Raw genomic sequence first — 26,592 nt, forward strand, 5'->3', positions numbered from 1 at the left:
AATTGATGATTGTTAGATGTGGGGGTCTCTAGTTGGCACAGGTAGGTACTTGTGACAAATAGGGACTCTTGCCTCTAGTCAGGGTAAGGGGTACACTCTTAAAATAACCCCTGCTCACCCCCTTGGTAGCTTGGCACGAGCAGACAGGCTTATCTCAGAAGCAGTGTGTAAAGCATTTGTGAACACATACAGTAATCAAGTGACAACACTACAGATGGACACCACACACGTTGTATATTTAAAAAACTAAGTATTCTTTATATAGATCTAACACAAGACCACAAACGACAAAAATCCACAATACTGTACTTAAAATGGAAGAATTAGCTTCGTTCTCTTTAGATCTTAAAAGGAGACACTTTGAGTCAATGTACCTTAAGATGCGTAACGCTTTTGCAACTAGAGTGTTACAGGGACGGTGATGCAGTAGTTCCTTACAGGCAAAGACGGTGATGCATTGATGATCCGGTACAAAGAAACAAAGATGGCGTCTTCTTCTTGATGCAGCACGCTCCTCCAATGTTGCGAGATGTCTGGACTCGATGCGACAGCTGCAGCGGCAACACCCTTGTTCAGTGATGCGATGGCAGCGGCTTTGGCGGCAACACTCTTCTCTGACGATGCGAGATGCTTCCATTTTATGCGACAGCTGCAGCGGCGACCCCCTTGTTCCGTGATGCAACGACAGGGGCTGCAACGGCGGCACGCTTCTTGACTGCTACAGTGGTGACACTCTTGCTCAGTGATGCGACGGCTGCGACATTTCTTCGATGTTGCAAGACGTTTCTTGTGATGCGGTGCAATGCGACAGCTACAGCGGCGACATTTCCGTGATGAGACGGCAGCGGCTGTACCACGCTTCTTCTTCTTGAGTCGCGCTTCCAGCTCCTTGTGACACGCAGTCCCTCAGAAGGCCCAAAACAGCTGCAGGCCCTTCCAAAGAACTCTTGAGGAGCTGGTGGTTGAAGTCTGTTGTCCCTGAGAATTCAGCAGGAGGCAAGCTCTTCTTTCAAGCCTTTGGAGATCCTTCACAAGTTGAATAAAGCACACAAAGTTCCTTTCTCCTCTCTTTGGCAGTCAGGCAGCTACAGCAGGCCAATCCCCCAAGCAGCACTTCAGCTTAGGGATAGTCTCTCCTTAGTCTCTCTGGTTCCACTCCTCAGCAAAGGTTTCTTCTTGTTGTCCAAAAGTGATCTAAAGTTTCCGGGTTTGGGTCCCAATATTTATACTATTTTTCTCTTTGTTCTCTGAAGACAGAGAGGTCTTTGCCTAGTCCAAACCAGTTTTGGTACGTCCTGGAGCACTCTGTTGACATGACTCCTTTCCTTTCACAGTGCAGGGCAGAGACATCGGACACCACAGGAGGTGGAGCCAGCATTGTGGAGGGAAGGCACAGTCCTATTCAGGTCCCAGGTGCAACTCCTCACTCCCATCTAGATTCAGATCTCTCTATTCACCACTGGGCTGACTCACTCTGTCTCCTGGAATCCCCCGGTCACTCAAATCCAGACAAGTAATACACAACCTAGCAGAGGCAAGAAAATACCTACTTTCTAAAAGTGGTATTTTCAAACACAGAATGTTAAAACCAACTTCACTAAAATATGTATTTTATCATTCTGAGTTCAGGCTTACTAAACGCAAATTTCTACCTAGTTCCCGGAGTCAGTTAGGATTATAAGATGTAATACTCTAACTGCCCATTCTGGCCTTTGGGGAATAGGTAGCCTTTCAATAGTGAAAAACGAAAATGGCTATAAGTCACTATTAGGACATGCCACACACATCAGGGCTTGTCCTACCTTATACTTACAATGCACCCTGCCCTTGGGCCTACCATAGGGGTGTCTGATATGAAGAAAAGGGAAGGTTTGGGGACTGGCATGTGGGTGCACATGCCCAGTCAACATGACAGTACCAGACTGCACACAGGCTCTGCAATGGCAGACCTGAAACACATTTTACAGGGCTGCTTCAGCGGTTGGCAAAACCAGTGCTGGACGCCTACCAGCAGCATATGGTTTACAAGCCCTGGGCACACTCAGTGCACTGTACTAGGGTCTGACCAGTAAACCAAATCAGCCAATCATGGAATCACTAATCCATCCATCAATTTACAATAGGGAGAGCATATGCACTTTAGCACTGAACAGCAGTGGTAAAGTGCCCAGAGTCATAAAACCAACAAAATCAGGTCAGACAAAATACAGGAGGAAGGCAAAAAGTTCAGGGATGACCCTGCAAAAAGGGCCAAGTCGAACAATTATGCTATTTTTGTATGACATGACCAACACATTTTAAGAAATTCAAAAATAAAAGAAATCTTAATGTCTGTCCACACTGCGATTACTTGATTGGCCAAGGGGGATTGCTTTTGATACCAGGTTTTCCTTTGCCCAGTTTCCCTGCATATAAGGAAATAAAGTTTTTTTTTTGTTTAGGGGAACCCCATAACTTTCTACGGGAGTGTACCATTCCTTAGCACCTTTTAAAATGCCATCTTAATTTAGATCAAACTGAAGCTCAATTATATGTAGCCTTATGTTTAAACAAAATCCTAGAGCAATGTGTGTATCACAACAAGAAAATATTGGGGGTGTATTGCATAGATTTTGTTCTACAGTAAAGAATAGTACCACTAAAAGAATAAGTTACTTCCTCTAAATGTGTTCTTCATGAAAAGAGAACCATCTATAGATTGGAGTTCTATCTGAATATTAATCCACAACAAGTCAGTAAAAAGAAAACACAGAACATGTACTTTTACACACAGCCCTGCAAGTAGGGTTAGTTTTTAAAAAAATGTTATTTCAGTTGAGCTAATTTTTACGTTTAACTTCCTGTTTTGCAGCGATTCTTCACTCCAACACCTCCGTTATTCGCATACAGACCAATTCTTAAGTAAAGATGGAATAAGAAAAATAATATATATAAAAGTTTACAAACACTAAAAAGACACTTTTATAGGTAAAAGAGACTGAAATGCCATGTCAAAAGCATCAAAACAAATAGGTACCTGGGAGGCAGATTAAAGTTGCATTATTGTCATCGAAATAGGTTATTTAGCACCAACCGGTTACACCTCTACACCCAAGCAGCAAGCTTAAGTTAGCAGGAGTTATGCAGCAGTGCACTGGCCATGAACGTCGCTGTGGCTGCCCAACTTCTTGTCATGAGTGCACTAACTCTCACAGGAAACTGTTTTAAGTGGGGAACCTCCTACCCATTGTAGTCTACTAGTCTACGGTGGTTTTGGTGTATGATAGGCAATCATGATGATGCAAGCCATCTGGCGACATTGTGACCTGTCTGTAGGGGCTATCCAAAAACCACACCCAGATGAGATGCAGACCTGCTGGTCTTGGTCCTGTCAGTATAATAGGTCAGTACTTTTAACATCCAGTGTAGGCAGGGCTACTTGAAGACTATTTGCAGCTGCACTATCTGGTTTAGATGAAGTACAAACACAAGCTACATGGTCATTCTTGAATACAAAGCACGACCATGTTTGCTTGAAATCTGAACACGGGATCCAAAGGGGAGTATACTCATATGCACCTTGCACTTCTGGGCGAGGTGAAAATTGCTCTCAAACAGTCTCAACACCAGCTGGGGAAGACAAGAGCTTGGCAAGGACATGCAGAGGAATTCTCCTAAGCAGTTTGTGGAAATGCATCCACTGTGTCCCTGGTCCCAGAAGCAGATGAGAAAGAATAAAATACGCAATTTGTCCCGATCCATCATCAGATCAGCTTACATAGTGACTATGTATACTAGCACTGACAAAAGTGACCCCAATCTGCTGTTGTTCAGGAATTTCCCCTGTCCAACAGATTACAAAAGTCACAAAAAAAGCAGACCGTATTTGTTCAAAATGATGACTTTTGGGATATCTGCATATGGCACGGTTCCAATTTAAAAGAAGAAAATATCCATAAAACTTTGCAAAAATAGCCTTTGTTACACCAGATTGTTGATATATGTGCGACACAGCAGGGCCTTGTAGTAATTACAAATGCAGATTTGCTTAGGATTTGAAAAGAAGTGCATTTTGTTATAGAGAAGACAAATAGAAGTGGATTGTTTTGATTAATCAGAGCATCTTACACATTTTCTTGGGGTTAAGTTACTAAACAGTTTGGTAAAAAAAACTATGATCACCAAGCAAGTAAACGGAGAGTTCCTTGCTTATTTAAGAAAATAGGAGTTGAGTGCATTTGGCCTAAATACTCTTATTTATGCCCTAGGAAATCTTCACACTCCCATACTACACACAGATAAGAGGTGTACTACTACATTGATTCAAAAATTTACGAAGTCACAAAATCAGAGTAGACAAAATATAGCAGGTAAAACAGAGAACTACAAAATTAGGGACTAAGTGGGGATTGCTTATAAAAATAAAAAACTGGCAAGGCCTATTATTACTTTTTTTGACTGTGGCTCCTCAGGACTTCCTGTATATACTAGGGCTTGTGGTACATGGTTCTGCAGAAGTCTTAAACGTCAGTAAACTACTAAACCATAAATGGAACAATTTCTCAACATAGTCTTGATTATAAAGGATGGGACAGTGACTATAAGGTATTTCATGGGCGAGATCAGTTTTTATTAGGTTTTGCCTGGCGAAAGCTGCGCTCTGCGCAGCTTTTTTTAGGTTTTGCCTGGCGAAAGCTGCGCTCTGCGCAGCTTTTTCGCGCAGGCGAAAACCTGATGAGAACTGTAGTGGGGTTTGGGTCGGCCCTCGTCATTTATTGGCTGGCTCCATAAATGGAGCCTAGCCATTGGACGAGGGGCCTGTCCGTCAATGCCGGACCAGATTCGGGGGCGTTCCCGAGATTCTTTGGCTTTTGCCGACGTCACGCGACGTCAGCCGAAAGCCGGGAACGCCCCCGAATCTGGTCCGGCCGGGCCGTGCTTGCTGCTGTCCTGCCTTACTCTGTGTCCCTCCTCCCGCCGTCCCCCTCCCGCTCTCCGTGAGCCTGTCTTTCTCTGTCTGTAAAGTGTATATTGACAAACGAAATCGGACCCGGAAAGACGCTCCTCTGAATACCGCCGCAATCACGCCTCTTCTCGAGGAGATTCAAAAACGGCAGCGCATCTCAATGCCCATAGGCGGTCCCGGGATAAGAGAGCGGCCCCCCCAGCACTGCTTGTGCCGCACTCCGGTAAGCGCCGCTCAGCCCTGCTGTTCACTGGTGTACGCGCCAGAAGTCTCCTCACCCCTGTCGCTCCCGACACCCTGACCGCTCTCACTCCTGCCGCGTCCGATGCCCCACGCAACCGGCAGTTCAAAAACTTGATGGGGGGCCTACGGACTCCTTGTTGCACACACGACCTTACCGCTTACTGTGTAGTCGCGCTCAGGGTTCCCACCGGCTCCATGCGAGTCTCTCTGCGCCCACACACCGAGCCGCAGCCTCCTCAGCCGGGACCAGCATCTGCCCTGAATTGCATGCGTTTCTTCGGCACCATAGGGGGAGCCCACCGGCCCGAACCGCTACTTTCCTCCACCTTGCGTGACTTGCGTCACGGCAGCAGCGCTCACCACCGCCCGCGGCTACAGTTTCGGTTTCGCCAGCCAGGGCCCCCGGACGCCTGTGTTCTCCGAGCGGCCGCAGACGGTGTCCAGAGCAGAACTCCTCACAAGTTGGACTCCCTATGCCAGCTCGAGTCGTCTCACCACATTTCTTGACGGTCAGCACCAGTTACTTGTAGGATTATGTATAATTGTGGGCACTGAGGTTGTGATGTTTTCTGTGCTGTCTCCCACAATTCTGCCCATCACTGTTGCAAAGTGATTTAAACTTGCTAAAAGGGCTGCTAGCCTCCTTAAATATGTGTTTTAGGCACAGGAAGGTGTGAGCGTGTCCGCTTTGTAACCAGTTTAGAAAATAATCGTTTCTTTCGTCATCAAAGCCGGGTCAAATGTTCCTGTGACGTGGTTTGTGCTTCCCTTGTCATGGGTTTTTTGTGTGTTGTTTACATCCTCCCCTGGCCAGGTTGTTATTGATGTACTGCCGGAAAACATCTGGAGAGGACCGGGTTCCTTTCATACCTCATTAAACGGAAATGGACTCTGAGACCGGACTGGTTTTCAACCTATGGTTTTACTAGGGTGTGTTTTTCTGGTTGTGAACGTTGGCCTTCAGCACGGTTGACGTGGCCCTCCCCCCCCCCCTCGCTGTCCTGTGCCCCGTTCCCGCCCTCCCCCCCCTCGCTGTCCTGTGCCCCGTTCCCGCCCCCTCCCGCTGTCCGTTCCGCCCCCCCTCCCCTTTCACTCTCCGTTGCTTGTTTGTTTTTGGTGCCCAGGGGGTTGCATTCAGACTTGTATCGCCCAAGCACGTGGTTGCCATACTATTTAGAGCAAGTTTAGGCTTACTATTTGACTGCAGTTAACAAGAAATCATCTGGAATGCACTCGGTTTACATTGCCACTGAAAACGCAAAGGTTTAAATGGTTTCTTCTGTATGGCTTTTATCTAATTGGGAGCAGGGCATGGTGCTATTAGGAGGATTAGCAAACTTTTGATTAAATGCACTATGCCTTGAATTTCTTATGTTGAAGTGGACTCTTTTGGCAGTAATCACATCGCCAGGAGAATAATTGAACACCGTGTGCTGTTCCCGCCCCCCCCCCTCGCTGTCCTGTGCCCCGTTCCCGCCCTCCCCCCCTCGCTGTCCTGTGCCCCGTTCCCGCCCTCCCCCCTCGCTGTCCTGTGCCCCGTTCCCGCCCTCCCCCCCCCCTCGCTGTCCTGTACCAGGAGATGAGTGACCAATACTCCTCTGACTGGATCCAAAGCCCACTGTGTACATCATTTTATTTTTATTATGTCTCACCTCTGTCTGTTGCCAGACGTTTTGGTACTTTACAGTGGACTTAGCGCCCGCCCATTTCTACTTCGGTTCATTGTCACTCTCCTTTGCTTGCTTGGAATTCTTAGCTTCGGTAGGTTTTCCTCCCTCTACTTTATTTCTTTTTTTTTTTTCTTCTTTAGCGTTATGGACGCACTGCTGTCCATCCACGGCTCACTATTTCAGGTGGTACTTTTTTCTTTTAATTTAAGCACCACTTTATGAGAGTGCGTGTTTCCTCCAGCTGGCTCCCTTGTGTACTTCTCCCCCTCTGTGTTTCTCACTCATTCTGTTCCTGCCTTTCATCCTTTGTCATTTTGCTTGACCCAGCATCTCCTACCCATCCTTCGTTGTCAGTGTGCTCTCCCTACCCTCTCCTGCCCACCCTCCATTGTCCATGTGCTCTCCATACCCTCTCCTGCCTACCCTTTGTTGACGTGTGCTCTGCCCACCCTCTATTGCCCGTGTGCTTTCTTTACCCTCTCCTGCCCACCCTCCGATGTCCATGTGCTCTCCCTACCCTCTCATGCCAACCCTCTGTTGCCAGTGTGCTTTCTTTACCCTCTCCTGCCCACCCTTCGTTGTCGATGTGCTCTCCTTACCCTCTCCTGCCCACCCTCTGTTGCCAGTGTGCTTTCTTTACCCTCCCCTGCCCACCCTCCGTTGTCCTTGTGCTCTCCCTGCCCTCTTCTGCCCACCCTGTTGCCAGTGTGCTTTCTTTACCCTCTCCTGCCCACCCTTCGTTGTCCATGTGCTCTCCCCTCCATCTCCTGCCCACCCTCCGTTGTCCATGTGCTCTCCTTACCCTCTGTTGCCAGTGTGCTTTCTTTACCCTCCCCTGCCCACCCTCCGTTGTCCTTGTGCTCTCCCTGCCCTCTTCTGCCCACCCTGTTGCCAGTGTGCTTTCTTTACCCTCTCCTGCCCACCCTTCGTTGTCCATGTGCTCTCCCCTCCATCTCCTGCCCACCCTCCGTTGTCCACGTGCTCTCCCTACCCTCTTCTGCCCACCCTCTGTTGCCCGTGTGCTTTCTTTACCCTCTCCTGCCCACTCTCCCTCTCTCTCCTCCTCTAGCCCTCCTTCTCCTTTCCGCCCTCCCTCTCTTACCTGCCGCCCTCTCCTTTCTGCCTTTCTCACACTTTCCTACCTTCCCTCATGCCCTCACACTCCTTTATGCCCTCCCTCTCTCCTGCGTCTATTCCTTCCCTCCTGCCCTCCCTCTCTATCCTGCACTCGCTTCCTTTTGAGCTTTCTTACTCCTGGCCTCTTTCATCCCTTCCCTCTCTCTGCAAATAATTGCATTATAAATGCACTCCAGATTTCTGTGTAAAGTAAAACACATCAACGTTTTACACATAATTCAATGAAGATACAAAACACCATTTATCAAAAGCTCAAACTTTAACAAAGGGAGTGCAGAGTAGGGAGTGCATAGAGCAGGGGGAGTGCAGAGTGCATAGAGTGCAGAGTGCGTGCAGAGTGCATAGAGGGTGCAAAGTGCATAGGCAGTGCAGAGTACATAGGGAATGCAGAGTCCAGAGAGAGTGCATAAAGAGTGCATACAAAGTGCATAGGGAATGTATACAAAGTGCAGAGTGCATAGGGAATGCAGAGTGCATAGGGAGTGCATACACAGTGCAGAGTGCATAAGGAGTGCAGAGTGCATAGAGAGTGCAGAGAGAGAGTGCATAAAAAGTGCAGAATGTATAAAGAGTGCAGAGAGAGTGCAGAGTGCATAAGGAGTGCAAAGTGCATAGAGAGTGCATAGGTAATGCAGAGTGCATAGGGAGTGCATAGACAGTGCAAAGTGCAGAGAGAGTACATAGGGAGTGCAGAGTGTATAGAGAGTGCAGAGTGCATAGGAAGTGCAGAGTGCATAAGGAATGCAGAGAGTGCATAGGGAGTGCAGAGTGCATAAGAAGTGCAGAGTGCATAAGAAGTGCAGAGTGCACAGTGCATAGACAGTGCACAGTGCATAGGTAATGCAGAATGCATACAGAGTGCATAGGGAGTGCAGAGTGCATAGGGAGTGCAGAGTGCATAGGGAGTGCATAGGGAGTGCAGAGTGCATAGACAGTGCAGAGTGTATAGGGAGTGCACTCTGCACTCTTTAGGCACTCTGCACTCTCTATGCAAAGTGCTGCATAGGGAGTGCAGAGTGCATAGGGAGTGCATGATAAGTGCAGAGTGCATAGGGAGTGCAGAGTGCATAGGAAGTGTGGAGTGCATACAAAGTGCACAGTGCATACAGAGTGCTGCATAAAAAGTGCAGAGTGCATAGGGAGTGCATAGGAAGTGGAGCGTGCAGGGTGCATATAGAGTACAGAGTGCATACAGAGTGCTGCATAGGGAGTGCAGAGTGCACAGGGAGTGCATATGAAATGCAGAGTGCATAAAGAGTACTAGGGAGTGCTAGAGAGTGCCAAGTGACTGCAAAAAAAGGTAATGGCAATGTAAATGACAATGCCATTTACTTATCTGTTTTCGAAACAAAAACATAAATACAAATTTTGGCATATACAATGCCAATAACTCTAACTTTTCCAAAGGCGAAACCATTGCATTGTAAATGCTTGTTCCCATTACCATAGATATCGGTGTTGATTCTCTATTATCCTCAGTCCTAGAGGATTTTGCATTTGGGGCAATGCACAGTAACAAATAAAGAAGAAAACACACAAAATGTCCAGTTTGTACACCTTCTCTTGTTAACTGTTTTTTTTTTCAACTGTTTCTTTATTTTTTAGAATTACATAGAGGTTGATCTGGATATTCATAACAAAAAGAACATGCAATGCACTTAAAGCTGAAAAATAAAAAGAAAAGCCATTGATAAGCACTAAAGAAAGCAGAGGGTATGATGTTAAAACAAGAGCATTAAAATATCATTTTCAACATCTTACCGGCCATAGCTCGAGTGAGAAACATGCCACCTTGTTTATTTAATAAAGAAACATCCAAGGTTCCACCACCCACATCCACGACCATAACATTGAAGACATCAGCTTTGTGAAGTCCGTATGCCATGGCTGCTGCAGTGGGTTCATTAATTACACGAAGGATATCCAGACCTACAATACAAGAAATAAACATTATGCAGAAAGACTTTTGTTCACACGAGGAAATCAGAAAGAGTTTTAAGAAAGCAGCACTCATAGTACAACATACCCCAGCCGTTCAAAGGGCAAATCAGGTTACATACATTGTAAAGTTATGCAGTAATTCCTGTATATGTAAAACTCAAAGAGGTTGGGTGGCGGCCAGTTTCACAAGGTTGATATCACTCCTTTAATTTAAGTTGGCCAGCTCCAAGGAGCAAGGTTGCCTACTTTACAGGCAGGATGGTTTTTGTGCAGGAAGGGACACATTCCAGCAAAAAAAAAAAAAAAAATGTATCCTTAGATGCATTTTGAATGCAGCACAGCTTAGAAAGAGGAAGCAATAAAGCGAAATACAGATATTTCTCCTCATTGTTTCTCTGGTGGAAAGGTGTACAACTCTGACTGGTCTACTAGTCTACTAGTGTTGGTAAATCTGGGAACGATTGCGGACACATGAATGGATGGGCGGGAACACCCACGCTCCACCCAAGTAATCCCCCAACCATGCAGAGTAATGCATGGCAGCTATTGCCTTGCGTTACACCAGATTTGCCAAGCCACGCAAAGTTAGCCTTGCGTAGCTTGGCAAATCTCATTCTAGGTTTTGCGTTGGCCTGCATCCTCTTGCATGGGGCAAGGGTGACACAAAACCTTAATAAATCTGACACTGATCTTTAGTTCCGAGTTAGCTGGTATCAATGTTAGTGCGTTTCTGCATTGAGAGTGGTCTGACAGTCACCAGAACCATTCTTACCAAGTTATAATATCTAAAAGGAATAGCATTCTTCAATCCTCATAAAGTATCCTGTTTATCAAAGGGCAACGTAAAACTTCCAGACAATCTCTACATATATGGTATGAAAGATTGATTCCATATTAAGTTCCGAAGTTAAAAGCTCGTCATAAATGAACGTAAATGCTGTTCATTGAGAATAACTAAAACAAATGGAAACTGGCACAAACGTAAACAAAAACGTAATCATGCTTAAACTTTCCAAACAGGAGATAGCCAGGACACTCAACTGTAACTTGCTGCTCAAACTCAATCTTACTGTCGACCCTTCTAGAGAAATGTAAATAACCTACATTCCCAGCAAACTCTGTAGCCACTTTTCAGTAGAAACCATTTATTTCATCATGAATTCTAGGTTAAAGAGTACCATTTCAGTCGCTAATTTCCTTTATAGCTGTTACCCCACCATTACAATATTGATTTACAAAGCCACAGAAAACAATTTACTCGCTCCCTTTTATTTAGCCCCCTTTCCAGTAAATAGTCGTTAAAACAGGTGCGCTTTCACAGGACAACATACCCAGAATGTGGGGCAGAAGTCCTTCAAACACATTTTCAGATTCCCCTCTTAGAATCTGTCCTGCACAATGATGTAACATTAACTGCAGTAACTAGGACTCTGCAGCATAGGCCACAACAACTAAGACTCTCAGATAAATGATACATTCCTAGCATTCCCCTTGGAAATAGTTCCAACTAAATTAAACACAGCCGTTGTCACCCCATCTTTTAAAATGCCCAAGCTTGAACATATGAACAGAGACAACTACAAACCTATGAAAAAAGTTACAACTTTCAGCTGAAATCTTGCCACAGAAAATGGAACCCGTACAGAAATTAAATAAAATAGTAGACTCGGTATAGAGTCACCAAATCAGTACTAATCTCCATTCTGGGTGGCCTAAGATGGGAGACTGATGTTAGTGTGAAGCACAGCTTTTTATACCTCTTGGAGGCAACTGACAACAATTATTATCACCTACTATTAGGCAGACCACATCAAGTAAGCCTTTCTTTTATTGCATCAGGTTGGTCACGTAAGCTTTGCCATTTGAAGCCAACAAACTTGTTATACCACACTATTGCCCCCAACATGACTAACGAGTTCAGGATTCCATTTTAGTACTAATCCGATGATGCACACCTCCCTTCTTGAGGTAAATTTAAGATGGAAGCCGTTATTGGTTAGACATACCAGCAATATAAAAAATTAAGAATTAGGAGTACTAACTGTAGCGGATCAAATACTGGTCTCCAAGATAACTGCAGGCACTGAATTCTTCCCCTCTAATAATGCTCCGTGGTTCCCTTAACTCAGGCTTCCACATAATAAAGTCCGAAGAGTTTTAGCATTAGTAATTTCAAGAACACTACACAAGGTACCTGGGCACATTACCTTAACTGGGCTTGCCAAACTATTTGGGCTGCCACCTTGATTAGATGAAAACACTTTACAAAAAGAAAAAAAGGGTATTTGAATATATACATATTCCAAGCACTGTTACCCTCCAGGAATTGTTCCATGCAGAGGGAGTTGAACCCAGATGAGGACTTCGATTGTGTCAGAGTTGAGTTTGAGGTAGCTCTCTTTTATCCCAGCAGCAACTGCCTGCATCCCGTTGTGGAAGTTGCTCTTAAAAGGCGGTAGGTTTGTCGGTGAGGGTGAAAATCAGCTTGGTGTCGCCAACATAGGAGACGACGTTGAGTCCGTGGTTTATGACGTTGGCTGCAAGAGAGGCCATGTAGATGTTGGGGCTTAAAGAGGAGCCCTGGGGAACTCCGCAGCTGATCTCTGTAGTTCCGTGGGGAACAGCGGGAGCCCGTCTCTCTAGGTTTGGCTGATGAGGAAAGATCGGATCCAGGCTAAAACTTTTCTGCTGATGCCGTCGTTGTGAAGACTTGTGTAGAGGGTGTGGTGGGAGATGTTGTTGAAGGTGGTAGAGAGGTCCAGGAGGATGAACGCTGCGTTTTTGCCTCAGTTGAGGAGAGTGGTCAGTTGTGGTGCTGTGGTTGCTCCTGAAGCAAGATTGGGAGGGGTCCAGGGTGGGGTTAGTTTTGATTAATTCTGTGAGTTGGGCGTTGATGGTCTTCTTGATGACTTTGGCTGGGAAGGGGAGCAGAGATGGGTCTCTAGTTTTTGAGGTCCGTCTGGTTGGGAGAGGGTTTCTTCAGCATGGGCTTGATCTGTGTGTTTTCCACTCTTAAGGGAAGGTGGCAGATTCAATAGAGAAGTTGATGGTGTGGCAGTGTTTAGGGGTGATGGTAGCGGCCGCCCGGTTGTAAATGTGGAGGCAGGCGTCAGAGGGGGCTCAAGAGTGGATGATTTTTATTATCCTTAGGGTGTCGTTCATGGGGAGGGTGGTCTAGTTGACCAGTGTCAGCTGGGATTTGGAGCATTTGGGTACTGTGGTTGGGGTGGGTGGGTCCTAGATTGTGAAGCAGTCGTAGATATCTATAATCTTGCGGTGGAAGAAGGTGGTGAGATTGTCGCAAAGGTCTTGGGAGAAGGGTGGGGGGGGGGGGGGGGGGGATGTCTGTGGTATCCGTGCAGGGTCTGGTGAATTATTTGATCTCTGAAGAATTCTTTGCTGTTGTGTGCATTGCTGTTGAGACGTTCCTGTATGGCAGTTTTCCTAGTGGCTCTGATGAGGTGGTAGTTTGTGGTGACAGCGGTTTTGAAGGCTGCGAGGTCTGCTGAGTGGTTACTGCTCCTCCATCTTCTCTAGAGCCTTCTGCAGGTGCGCCTCGACTATTGGAGGGCGGGGGAGAACCAGCTGGCTTTCCCAGAGGGCTGCTTGCTGGAGGGGTTCCTGAGGGGAGCCAGTGTGTTGGCGCAGTTGGAGATCAGTCGGTGGAGGTTGCATGCTGTGGCGTTGATGTCCGTGAAGGTCGGCTGTGGAGTTTAGCGGAGGGAGGTGGTGAGTTGGTCTTGTGAGACCTTGTTACAGCTTCTGCATGGGTTGCGCTGGTGTTTAGTGAAGGAGAAGTGGAAGTAGTGGTGGTCTGTCAATGAAGTTCGGAGGTGTGCTGAGTGGTTTGGGGAAGAGACCACTTGTTTCAGTCAGACGGTGGCGAGGTTCTCCAGTAGGGAGGAAGTGTTGCGGTCGTCGAAATTGTCCAGGTGGAAATTGAGGTTGACATGGAGGATGTAGTCCTTTGAGGCGAGAGCGTGGTGTGCGATTAAGTCGTCTATGGATTCGCTGCTTATTTTTTTTTTTTTTTTAAACAATTATTTAAGATAAAAGACCATGGGCCACAGGAATTTCCTAAAATGCAACATAATTTGACCAATTATCAGGCTAAACAAAAAGTATATAAAACCACACTTTTCTTCCCAATTGTCAAATATATTCCCCAATATTCCCCTAGGTATCTAGTTTTCAAAAATCTACAGGTTTGCTAGGTACCCTCCAAGGTGTTGGCTGTGATAGGGCCCAAAATCCAGCTACCCACTTTGCAAAAAAGGGTCTGTTTGGAGTGTGAGGTACCATTTTTATCAGAAGACATGTGGGAGGATAGTAGAAGTAGAACATTTGCTATTAACAATTGGATTTCACTCAAATGTAAGCCAGAGTTGATGAAAGAAGACACTTTGAAAAATACCCTGAATCTTAGAATAGTATGACTACCTACAAAATCAAGTTGTAAATATAAATACTGTTCCTAAACTCCACATCTTATGCCTATTTCAGAACTACATAGGTTTTCTTCGTACCCATTTTTCACTCTCCATATTTTGCCTATTGAATGGGTCCATATGCTGTGCACAATGAAAAACCATTGTATATCACAGCTCAGTTAATGGCTCACCGTGCCCTGGGTTCTTCGCAAACCTACAAACCCTACATATCCCCGCAACCAGTAGGGTATAGCCGACGTAATGGTATATTGCTTTTGTGATCTCCCATTGCGATAAAAAGTTACAGATGAAAGCGTTGTCACAAATGACAATTTTTTCCTCTAATTTTCAATTTTACTTTATTTCAACTGTTATTTTCTCTGGGAACACCTTGAAGGATCTACACATGACCCCTTGCTAAATTTGGAATTTGGTCTACTTTTCAGAAGTCTATTCCTTTCCTGGCTCACCCACTGGTTTCACACTAGTTTCCACCACAAACTGGAAGTAGGTTGAGAGCACATACAATAGGTAAAATGAGCTACCACTTTGAAAAATGGCAAAACTGTGGTAAAATATTTTTATTTTTTTTATTTTTCAGCTCTGCGAGTGGGGAAGATGGGGACTTAAGCACAGCAAACTGTTCGCTAATGCCATTATTCGGAAGAATAAAAAGACATACACTTGTCCAGACCACTTTTTTCCAATTTCCCCCAGAAAAAACTCAAACTTTAGCAATTTTTTACCTATTTCCTCATTTCTCTGCAGGGCAAGTCACAAACCTTGGCTACCTTTAGAATCCCCAGGATGTTTGAAAAAAGGGGACGCAAATTTGTCGTGGATACCTTATGTGGAAAAACATTATAGAGCCCTAAGCACAAACGATCTCAAATACCCAAAAAAGGGCTCAGTACTGAAGCGAGGAGGGGTGCCGTAGTTAAGGGGCTAATGACATAGGAGCAAATGCAACGGTAACTTCTTTAACTGCCTCAAGCAATGCGCTGGTGATCTGTCCCCACCCAACAGGTATTCGAAAAGGAAAAACTGCTGTAAAAATTCTTAGTTTGTGGATTAAGATTTCCGATTTTATGCAAAACCCTGTTACTTTTACACAGGTATGGTGGAACTTACAAGTATAAGCTTTGCAAGTCATACCTTAAATGTATATAAAAAAAGGGGACCATTGTATTTATTAAAACATAAACAGGCTTATTTAATTGTGCACCATGTTTAATGCAATTGAAAACTATCAAACAAGAATTACAGTAGATAAAAGTACCTGCGAGGTTAGCTGCCTTAACTGTGTAGTTTCTCTGCTTTTCATCAAACTCTGCTGGCACTGAAATGACAGCCTTTGACACTGGGATGTCGAGATATCTCTCAGCCATCTTCTTTAACTTTAGCAAGAGTTGAGATCCAATATATTCAGGCGTTACAGTGAAGGTTTCATTGGTGGTCACAGAAAATTCAACAGCTCCATTCTTATGTAAAACCTGTGGAGGCATAAGAGTCAACTTAACATTTCATAATAAAAACAGCCTTTTTGCCTGATGGAGTCATTCACTGGTAGCATCAGAGTACAAACATTACAGGGGATTTATTTATAAGCCTTTTTAATGGCACACAGGTATTTGAGGATTATGTAAGAATGAGGAGCGGTTCCTAACGAACTTGCACTTACTCTAGCAGTACACTACAAATACTCAACACTTTGCTACAGGAAAATGTGGCCAAAATATGCATCAACTAAAATTGCCTATTACCTTGAACGGATACCTGCTACTTTCATGATTCAATTCATCCTGAGTGAAGGCTTTGCCTATGAATCGTTTTGCATCATATATGGTGTTCTGGGGATTTGCATCTGCGAGATCCAAGGCATCATATCCTGCATATACGTCTCCTTCTGTGAATGACACTATGCTTGGAATACTGTGATGACCGCCTTCATCGGGTATGACCTTCACTTCACCTGTGCCAGGCTGGAACACCCCGACAGAACAATATGTTGTTCCAAGATCAATTCCAATCACTCTTGGTGTAGGCAGCGGTAAATACTGTTGTGCAAAATATCCGGCTAACAGAAGAGCCAAAACGGCAGATCCTAAAACAAAATAAATAAATGTAAACATAAATGGATGAATAATGCATATTCAACTGGAAAGCAATGTTAAATATATTATTGAAAAGATCACTTTGCTTTACTATATAAGAGTTGAAATCCCACTTTAAATAGGCAGCATTTGTAGAAACCCAAACTCATCAACTCTACGGCTAAAAGTAGTTTTGAGCTTACACCATTCCCCACGACAGTGATGGAAGACTTTAATTAAATCATTACTTGTAGCTTTCGTGTTACGTCCATTAGATTTAACTAGGGACACTGATTTGGTATTTATAACTGAGGGCAGGTTATGTGAGAACTTGTCAAGATACGCTTACAGATATGCCAGAGACCAAGAAAGGAATGTCTTGCCGGATGACAAAAGCTTGAATGTCCCCATAAATCAAAATGTTTGATTTGGTGACTAGTGTTATATACTATTACACATGCTGCGAGGGTCGACCATTATTCAAGAGAGATGAAACAATACACTTATTTCCTACCGTTTTTTTCTGGGCTACACTTGTTTTCAATCGAATGGTAGGCAAACATATTAGGGCTTGACTCATAAACAGCTACTATTTCCAGTAGCCAAGTATCTTACTAAAATTGCTAGGCACAGTCTCTACAATTATACATGCTGTTGAACCCTCGTTTAACATGGATTTGGACCCCACAGCTGTGCCCGAGGTCAAAGTGGACACTCAAGGTGCCTACCCGCTGAGGGTCAGGTCAAGTAACTTTTATTCGAATTCAGACATGAATCATAAAAAGCTACAAAGATAACAGCCATAGCGAAACTGATTAAAAACAAGTATAAAAAGTTAAAACAGGTTAAAAATCTTAGAAACTTGAATTACATAGATACAGATACAATCATCAAGTGCACAATCAATTCCATTTACTTTTTCGATTGTGGACTACAGCTGCTTCCTGCAATTAATAACGGGCATCAGAAATCGGGACGTTACAGCACATATGTAAATGTTCGGTAGCATTTGTAGGTACAAATAAGCTGGTCGGCATTGTACAAAGCCCAGCTGTAGTAACAAGGGTTTAATATATTTCTTCATCAACCCAGTAACATGTTTACAGTACAAAACAGCATGCATGGTGTTCTGCACAGAGATGTCGTCACAGGTGCATTTCCCCAGGTCAGATGACCAGTTATTAATAGTGGGGAAGCTGATTAAAGGATGGAAAATATCAAAACGGAACCGAGTCAGCACAAACCTGTGGTGAACGTTGTACACATTGGTTAAGTAAAATAGCATGGTGAAGCTAGTCAGTGACATCTGGTTCCCCAAACAGAGGGTTTCAGAATTTCAGACGCTAGTCTCGTTTCCTCTTATAGTGATAAACATTTCATTTTGAGTACTTTTCTTTGAAAAAGTGCCAAACTCTCGGGATTCTCGAAGTACTCCGGATGACCAATATTTGCCAGAAAATTATGCACATAATTAAGCCAGGGGATTTTAAGGGCGGACATAGATCTGAGACAATCAGTTATAATGGAACTGTTAAGGGTAGTGTGTTCCGATGACCAGATGTTATGCAATAATAATACTGGCTGTATCCTAATCAGATCTACAATACAGGGGGCTCCTAATTCCGCATGACCGACGTAGGTTGCGCTAATTTTAGGAACAGAAAGGAGGTTCCTTAAAAATGTGTTTTCTTCCAATTGAAGACGATCAATCTGCCCGTGCCCCCATAGTTCGGATCTGTACATGGCAGTGGGTCGCATTTGGCTTTGTGAATGTTCAACATTTCCCTCGGGTATTTAATTCCTTGAGTGTTAGCGCACTGCAGCAACGCCCTAGTAGTTTTAATGTAGTGGAGTTGGCAAGATTTTATTCCAAGTGCCACTTCCCAGTATGACTGAATACAATCCCCAGGTAAGAGAAAGTAGTTGCATGCTGAATTTTTAACCCCTCAATAAAAATGTCTCAACATCGAGTGGCCTTATGCCCGATTTTCATTGCAACGGTTTTGCCAATGTTGATTTTTAAGCTGTGGCTCTGCATAAAATTAACTAATTCATCAACTAAGCGCTGGAGTCCGAGAGGAGTACGAGCCATTAAAACAGCATCATCAACATAATAAAGTGCCAGGATTGGACGATGGCCTACTTGAGGTAAGTTAATGCACTTACTTGCCAGATGTTGCCTAGGCGGTTGAGGTAGAGGTTGAACAGGAAAAGGGCAAGTATGCAACCTTGTTGTACCCCTCTTCTTATACTGAACGGCTCGATGCAATTGCCATTAAGGCCATAGCGCACTCTGCACGTCCTAGATCATACAAATCTCTAAGGAAATTCACAATGGTGCACTCAACTCCCAGGCTAATCATGATGGACCATAATTTCTCGTGAACCACAAATTTAAAAGCGGAAGATAAATCCGCAAAGATTAAAAACAGATTTCCTTACTCAATATGCGTGTATTTACCAATGAGAAAATCCAGGTTAACGGTCTCCAACCCAGACCTAAAGCCATACTGCATGTCAGAGAGAATATTGTTAGACCCTGCCCAGTCCTGCAGTCGGTCTAAGAGAATGCGCCCAGCCACCTTAACTAGGGAATCTAAAAAGGGAAATTGGCCTGTAATGTGCTGGGCTGTTTCGGTCACTCTTCTAAAATATGAGGATGATAAAAAAGACTCAGGCCAGGTCTGCAAAAAACCTTTTTCCCGGCAGGCTTTAAAGAGCAGGGTAATGATGGAGTGCCAAAAATCAATATTAGACTTAAATAAGTGAATGGGGATCCCGTCCAGGCCCAGGTTTTTACCACCCTTGCTTGTCTTCAGTGCCACAGCTACTTCATCCAGAGTGAATACTGGGTAGTTCCTTTCGTTTAGTGATGGGATGGTTACAGGCTCACCAGGGGAGGGTGCAGTGGGCAGGGGAAATCACAGTGCCGTTAGAAATGGAATATAGAGCTGTAGAACGGGATAGCCAAGTGCCTCAGTAATGGCTATCTCAGCTCGAGGGCTATCCGCGGGGTCGTAAGAAGGAGAATTAATAATACGCCAGAACATAATGTCGTTAGACAGACTGGCTTCAAGGAGGCGATTCCAAGTATCATCCTTTAAGCTTTTTTTCCGTTGGTTGATAGCCAATTTATATGCGGATCTATATTCCTGCACTTGAAAGGCCTGCCTTGGTTTTTTGGCTAAGGCTTATTTTAGATTTCTGAGTGTTTTAGTGCATGTTGCGTCAAACCAGCCAGGACGGCATGCCCTTGTTTGCTCCGGTTAACGTAGAGCCCTTCAGCGATGCCCTTTTTTAAGAAGGTCAAACGCTTGTATGAACTTGTGTGCCTCCGTTCGCTCGTCGAGGCATTATTCGAAGGCCACCCTCTCTTTCTGAATCAGGTTTGCTAGGAAATTGGATGGATCCAACAGGGACCATCTCAGTGCATACCAGTTATGGCGAGAAATGTCAATATTCTCCAAGAAAGTGACTGTGTGCGTCCCCCCTCTGAGTCAATAGGTTGGTGTTCAGGGCAACGCTTTGGGGAAAATGATCACTTCCATGGATAAAAAATGCTAAGACCAGCTCAGTGTGACACTGACAGAAAAGTAAAACAATCGATCACAGTTTTCACCTTTGCCATTGTAGGTACAACTCACAGTAACTGGAGTGCTAATAAGCTCATTGCAAAACACCCCCGCCGCCACGACCGACACCAACACCGCAGCCAGCAAATTTTACCGCTGGATCTCCTGCTGCGCGGACAAGCTCGCACCGCTCCACCTCCCCGCTAAACAACGCCCCCTGAAGGCCGCCTGGTTCGCCACAGAACTCCAAGAAGCCAGACGCGCCTGCAGACAGCTAGAAAAAACCTGGCGAAACCAGAAAACCACAGAAGCTCGGAACAACCACAAGAGCGCCCTGAAGGAATACCACCAGCGCATAAGAGACACCAAACGGACCTTCATGAGAGACAAAGTCCAGACCAACGCGACAGGCACCAGAGAACTGTTCAACATCATACAACAGTTCACAAGATCCGCCTTCGAAGCCACGACATCACACCCTCCCAGGAACCCTGCGACAAGCTCAGCTCCTACTTCCACCGGAAGATCAAGGATCTCTAAGAAAATTTCAGCGCACATGCCCAAGACACCACCCCCCCTACCATCACCGCCGACAAGCCGACCATCACGTCTTGGGATCCCGCTACCATCGAACTCATCACTACGACCATGAAGAAAACTCACTCAGGATCACCTACGGACCCCTGCTCATCACACATATTCCACAGGGTCGCCACCACCATCGCACCTGAACTTGGTTGCGCCACCAACGCCTCCCTCACACAGGCATCTGCCCAGACAATAGGAAACGGGTGGAGGTGAAACCCCTCCTCAAGAAACCTACGGCTGACCCCACAGACCTGAAAAAACTACCAGCCCATCTCTCTCCTCCCGTTTGCAGCCAAAGTCACCGAGAGACCCGTAAACGCCCAGCTGACCGCCTTTGTCGAAGAGAACTCCATCCTAGACTCCTCCCAGTCAGGATCCCGCATCAACCACAGCACCAAGACCGCCCTCCTAGCTGCCACGGATGACATCCGTATGCTACTGGACCAGGGCCCCTCTGTGGCCCTCATGCTAGACCTCTCTGCGGCCTTCAACACCGTTTCTCATCGCACACTCACAGCCAGACTTCACGACGCAGGGATACAAGGAACCGCCCTCGACTGGATCCAATCTTTCTTCTCCGGCCGAAGCCAGAGGATCAGACTCCCTCCCTTCCACTCTGAACCCACCGATATCAACTGCGGAGTACCAAGAGGATCATCGCTCAGCCCTACACTCTTCAACATCTACATGGCCCCCCTCGCCACCATCGTCAGACTGCATGGGCTCAGCAATGTATACTACACAGACGACACTCCGCTCATCCTCTCCCTCACAAACAATCCCTAAGACACCAGACTCTGCATCCAGGAAGGAATGAAAAATGTGGCAGCCGGAATGAAGGACCGCTGTCTGAAGCTCAACTCAGAGAAGACCGAGGTCCTCATCCTCGGGTCCTGCTCCACCGCCTGGGACAACATCTGGTGGCTGTCTACCCTTGGGAGGCCACCCACCCCCACCGACCATGCCCGGAACCTCGGCATCATCCTCAACTCCTCACTCGCCATGAACCGCCAGATCAACGCCGTAGCCTCCACCAGTTTCAACTGCCTCCGCATCCTCCGTAAGACCTTCAAATGGATCCCCTCCAACTGCAGCAGGACCGTCACCCACACACTCATAACCAGCAGACCTGACTACAGCAACGCCCTCTACGCCGGAATTAACAGAACTCTTCTACACAGACTTCAAACCATCCAGAACGGCGCAGCCAGACTAGTCCTTGGAACTCCGAGGCACGAGCACATGACCCAACACCTACGCGGCCTCCACTGGCTCCCAGTAGAGAAGAGAGTCACTTTCAAACTCCTCACCCACGCCTACAAAGCCCTCAACAACATCGTACCCAAATACCTCAACAAGAGACTCTCCTTCCATGCACCCAAGCGAAACCTCCACCTACCTCGCCCTGGCAGAGGTTCTCCGCATCCGCAGAAACAGAAACAGAGGAAGAGCCTTCTCCTACATCACGGCCAAGACCTGGAACATCAGAGGCTCCCCGACCCTGCGCACGTTCAGGAAGGGCCTCAAGACCTGGCTCTTCGACTGATCCTAAGCCATATCCCCCCCCCCTCCCAACAAGCACCTTGAGAACCTCACGGGTGAGTGGCGCGGCGTGCTATATAAACCCCTGATTGATTGAGGTTTGAATAGAAAAACGTTTAGGAGTGTCCCCATATACTGAATAGGAAAAGTGAGTAATATCACTATTGTCAGGAGACGACATGCCACAGACCTTATTAGATGGATGCAGGAAGGCACGTATGTTGAAATCTCTGCCCCATAGTATAATTGGGTTCTTGCAATCAGTAGGAAAGACTGTCTACAGATCATGATCTAGTCAATGAAAAGCTGTAATGATTTCCCCGAGTACAAGCGTTATTATAGAGGTTTACAATAGCAATAGAGGAGTGTACAGACATTTGTAACATAACGATTTGATAAAATACACTGGTAGCAATCAGAGTTGTGTTCAGGTGAGACAACAAGTTTGATGCGTAAATACACAAGCCCCCTTTAGGACGCCCACTGTTGGATTGGATCGCTGGAAAATGATGTTTTAAAGCCAGTTAAATAAATTGGGTCCACTGACCAAGTTTCCTGTAGGCATAAGATGTGAAATTTACTAATAAAATCAAACCACTCAATCATAGTACTTTTGTTGCGTAAGCCAGTGACATTCCGACTTCCTGTCTGCAGAGTCTAAGAGCAGGCAGACAGGTCTTTTCACCCAGTCACCTTCTGGGATGCGCCCAAGCAGCACCTCAACTGACTGCTTTGTGAAATTAGCGCACTGTGACAACACGCCGCCTGTCCTGCTTTGCGCTGCTTGACCTTGTGCTCTGGCAAGTGGCCAATTCCTTACCCAATCAAGAGTGGGCAAAATCTTCTAGAAAGCTATAGGACAGTTTCTATGGCAGTGTCTCAGATACATTGTGAGACGCCTAGACAAGGGAAGCGGTCTCTTCAGCCATATAATTCAGATGATCTTCAGGACAAAGTAGGACTGACACCTACACAGCAGTCAAACCAACTCTTCCTCCAGGGTGCTGCTGTTCCACACGCCGGATTACACACCATGCGCCATTCTCACCATACTCCAGCTCCTGTTAAATTTGGTCAGGGTCAAATTCTAATTACGCCAGTGAAATCAGCCAAATTCCCATTGCTTGATTTCGTATATTTTTTTAAGTGAGAGCACCTCATATGGAAAAGTCGAACATTGTTTTGTATAGAAAATCTGTAGCCGAGAGACATTTCCGGTCATTCGTGGTGTTGCCTGAAATATTTTTACACAGGCTCCTTCGCCTAAAAGACATCTCCGTCTCTGCTGAGGGAGCCTGCTAGGACGCTCTGCAACACTGACTCCCCTTCCCTTCTGCTGCTCCCAGTCGCCCCGCCAGCTCAGGCCACTGTAAATAACACCGGAAGAAGCAGCGCGTGGCCTGCTGCACCTCTTCTGTGGAGCAGGCATGGCCTTAACCGCGGCTGTCTTGCTAACATCTCGGGCCACTTTAAGAATTCTTTTTTATTTCAAAAGGTTTTATGAGAAGGCTCAATCAATAGTGCTAAATGTACAACTGCACACAAAGAACTACAGCAGTGCTTGGTTTGATTGATCATTTTTGTGGCACATTTCTGGTCCCATTACCATGAGATTAACAAAAGGAAATAACTCTGTATAAAGGCATCTCTGAGAACTCTGTGTTTGTGATCCCGCTTCAATGTATCCTTCTGCTGAAACAAGGAGGGAGTCCATGGGAATCCTAATCATACCATTTTTATTTGTTTTAGTTAGACCTCCCCAAAAAAAGTCTGTCGTTATTTTCTTTTCCATGGCATCCAATGAGCTATTGCACAAGATGCAAAAGTATTGCAGATAAGCCTGATAATGCTTCAATCCATGGCAGGACAGCATCCAGAATAATGTGCTGCATGACTAACCACTTATGAGGTCCCAAACTCGAGACCTATTGGCTATGCCAATGCTTGTTACACTTGTTAACACTATGGGCACAAGTTGCACCTCAGTTGAACACCCAAACATAGCAATAAGCAACAGAAAAGTGAGAAGTAAACCATTGCAAAGGACATGCATCCCTGCGATTTTACTAACTTTTGAATCATTTGAGCTAGAAACTAAATTGTATTTGTTAAGGTCTGCAGATTAAGCAGCAGATGATGGATTATGTGGCAAATGCGGCAGATCCATATTTATGCGGAGAACTGCCCTGGCCATGTACTTTGAACATAGCAGCTTGATGTGACAGACATTGCCTCTAGCCATACACTTGAACCAGATTCAGTATCTGCAGAACAGGACCTTAACTTGGCCATGCAGAACAATGTATGCTCTTGGCCATGTGCAGCAGGTACTGGTCACGGGCTTTGGTAACATTCTGCACCCCATCCCTAATGACTTGAAGAATAATAAGCAAATAACTAAACTATTAAAACAAACCGTACGTGACAGTATTTTTTTTTTGCCCACTCTAAGTGTCAGAGGAACTTCACTAATATGAAATTTCAAACATAGATTAGCAAATTAAAAGAGAGTTTGCAACATAAAGCACAGAAACGGATATCGTTCCACCAGTAAAAATGAGATTTTCCGATTTAGTATTCGCCATTGACTGTTTTTAATAAAAAAAATTAAAAAAGCTGCAAGTGTCACTTGCGCGTCACTTAGATGACATCTATATATGCCTACGTCTTATCTTTACCTCATTTTTCGTCTTTAATTCTTGCCCTCTGCCTCCTTAAATACTCAGTCTCTACTGCCTTCATTATCTCCTTTCTCTCCACAATGTAATTTCTTCATGCTTCCTCTCTCAAAATATCTGTTTTTCTCTCTTGAAACTGTAACCATATTTTCCTGCCATGCAACCTGGCACATTTAAAATAAAATAAAAAAATAACGCCGTTTTGCCCTTTAAGCCAGGTTACACAGTAACTCGCCTACTGTGCACCATTTATAAACCCAGATTGCCAATAGGTTTCGCTTATCAGGTTAGATATCACATGGAGTGCAATCAAAAATTATAACAGAGATAAAATATGTTACATAGGAGAAACCTACTGGCTTTGCCAATGCGTATTTCCCTTTCCAACATTGCTGATAGGTTAGACATGTCGGCTAGTATACAGCACTGTTGTGTACTTGCGGAGTTGTTTATGCCCTAAAAGACTAAGAAGACTACAGTACGAGTTGGCTTTCGATCTGACGTACTATAAGAGACCTCTCCTCTCTTTCCCTGCTTGGCCCTCTCTCCCTTTCCCACTTCTATAGTGTCAACGTCTCTCTCCTTCTTTCAACGCCTTTCTGATCCCTAGCCCACAAGTCAGCGTTCTCGTTTACTCCAATACAGTATAGGAGATTCTCGCACACAACACTCATTTCTCTGAGACTTACCCAGGATGGTCATTTCCCCTGCCATGGCGACTCGTACTATCTGCCAACAAATGTAAGATGACCACCTGTCCACTAAGTGCACGGATGGTCCGTGAACTCAGCTTGCTCTCCGTCTTCGGTAGCATATGTTTTAAAACATGACGTGTAATGAAAGTGTAGTGTCATTTCTCCCTAAACATCACCGCTTCCGGGTTGCATGTCAACCAACCAATCCACCCATTGTTAATATTCAGGGAGTGGAAGCCAGTACGCTCGATATACCGTCATGTAGGATTGGATCGTTGGCTACATCGTGGCCAATCCTAATGCGCTGTTCAGAATTCCGAAGTACTGATTGGCTTTGGAGTCGACGCCGGCTGCATCTAACTAAGCCGTCCTTTAATACTTGCCTGATCTAATGACTGTCGAGTGTATCCAGGAATGAAAATCGCACCAAAAATGATGGATCATGTGAAGGATCTGTTAGCTGCAGTCCACTAGCTCGGTTTTGTACTAATGCCGTGATTTTAGGCCAGCAGTACTAGTCCGGGTTGCTACCTTGAATGTCTTTTTATTAAGAAACAATGCTGTAAATCCATGAAGCTTGTTGAGATGTCTGTGTAGGCGGGCGCTGTTGAATTTGCTCCTTGACTTTAAATTGAATGTTCTATGTGTGTACCACTTACGACACTTTATTTTATTTATTTTATTTTATGCGTTTTTATATAGCGCGGACTTTACCCGAAGGTGTCAGAGCGCTTCACAATAGGAACGTTAATGATACATGAGGAGAAAATTACAAATGAACAAATTACAAAAGCAAACGTTAAGTTACATGAGGTAAAAGTGACAATTGTGAACAAACAAAATACAAGAGATAGCAAACGGTACATTACAGGAGGGAAAAAAGTGACACGTGTGCAAGTTACAAAGGCGTACAAAGTGTAAGTAGAGGTATAATACTGCAATAAATGGCAGACACTCCAACACAAGAACAAATGTTACGTAGGCAATGGTGGCACTAGTGCAAGTATCTAAAGCAAGCAAAATGTAGGAGGTAGCAAACAGTGTGTTACAAGAGGAAA

At 45.1% G+C, this 26,592-nt stretch overlaps 1 protein-coding gene across 1 annotated transcript in view; it reads right to left on the bottom strand.

Moving 5' to 3' along the window:
* HSPA13 (heat shock protein family A (Hsp70) member 13) overlaps positions 1–25,737 on the bottom strand; it is a 29,749-nt gene extending 4,012 nt beyond the window's left edge. Inside the window, exons 1-4 of the mRNA XM_078658349.1 lie at positions 25,529–25,737; positions 16,130–16,470; positions 15,646–15,859; positions 9,757–9,924 (exon numbers count right to left, since the gene is read on the bottom strand). Of these exons, the coding sequence (XP_078514475.1) occupies positions 9,757–9,924; positions 15,646–15,859; positions 16,130–16,470; positions 25,529–25,553 (748 nt within the window). The 5' untranslated portion in view covers positions 25,554–25,737. The remainder of the gene's footprint in view (positions 1–9,756; positions 9,925–15,645; positions 15,860–16,129; positions 16,471–25,528) is intronic.
* Between the last annotated feature and the right edge of the window lie 855 nt (positions 25,738–26,592).

Source organism: Lissotriton helveticus, chromosome 8, assembly GCF_964261635.1.
Source record: "Lissotriton helveticus chromosome 8, aLisHel1.1, whole genome shotgun sequence".
Taxonomy (NCBI): Eukaryota; Metazoa; Chordata; class Amphibia; order Caudata; family Salamandridae; genus Lissotriton; species Lissotriton helveticus.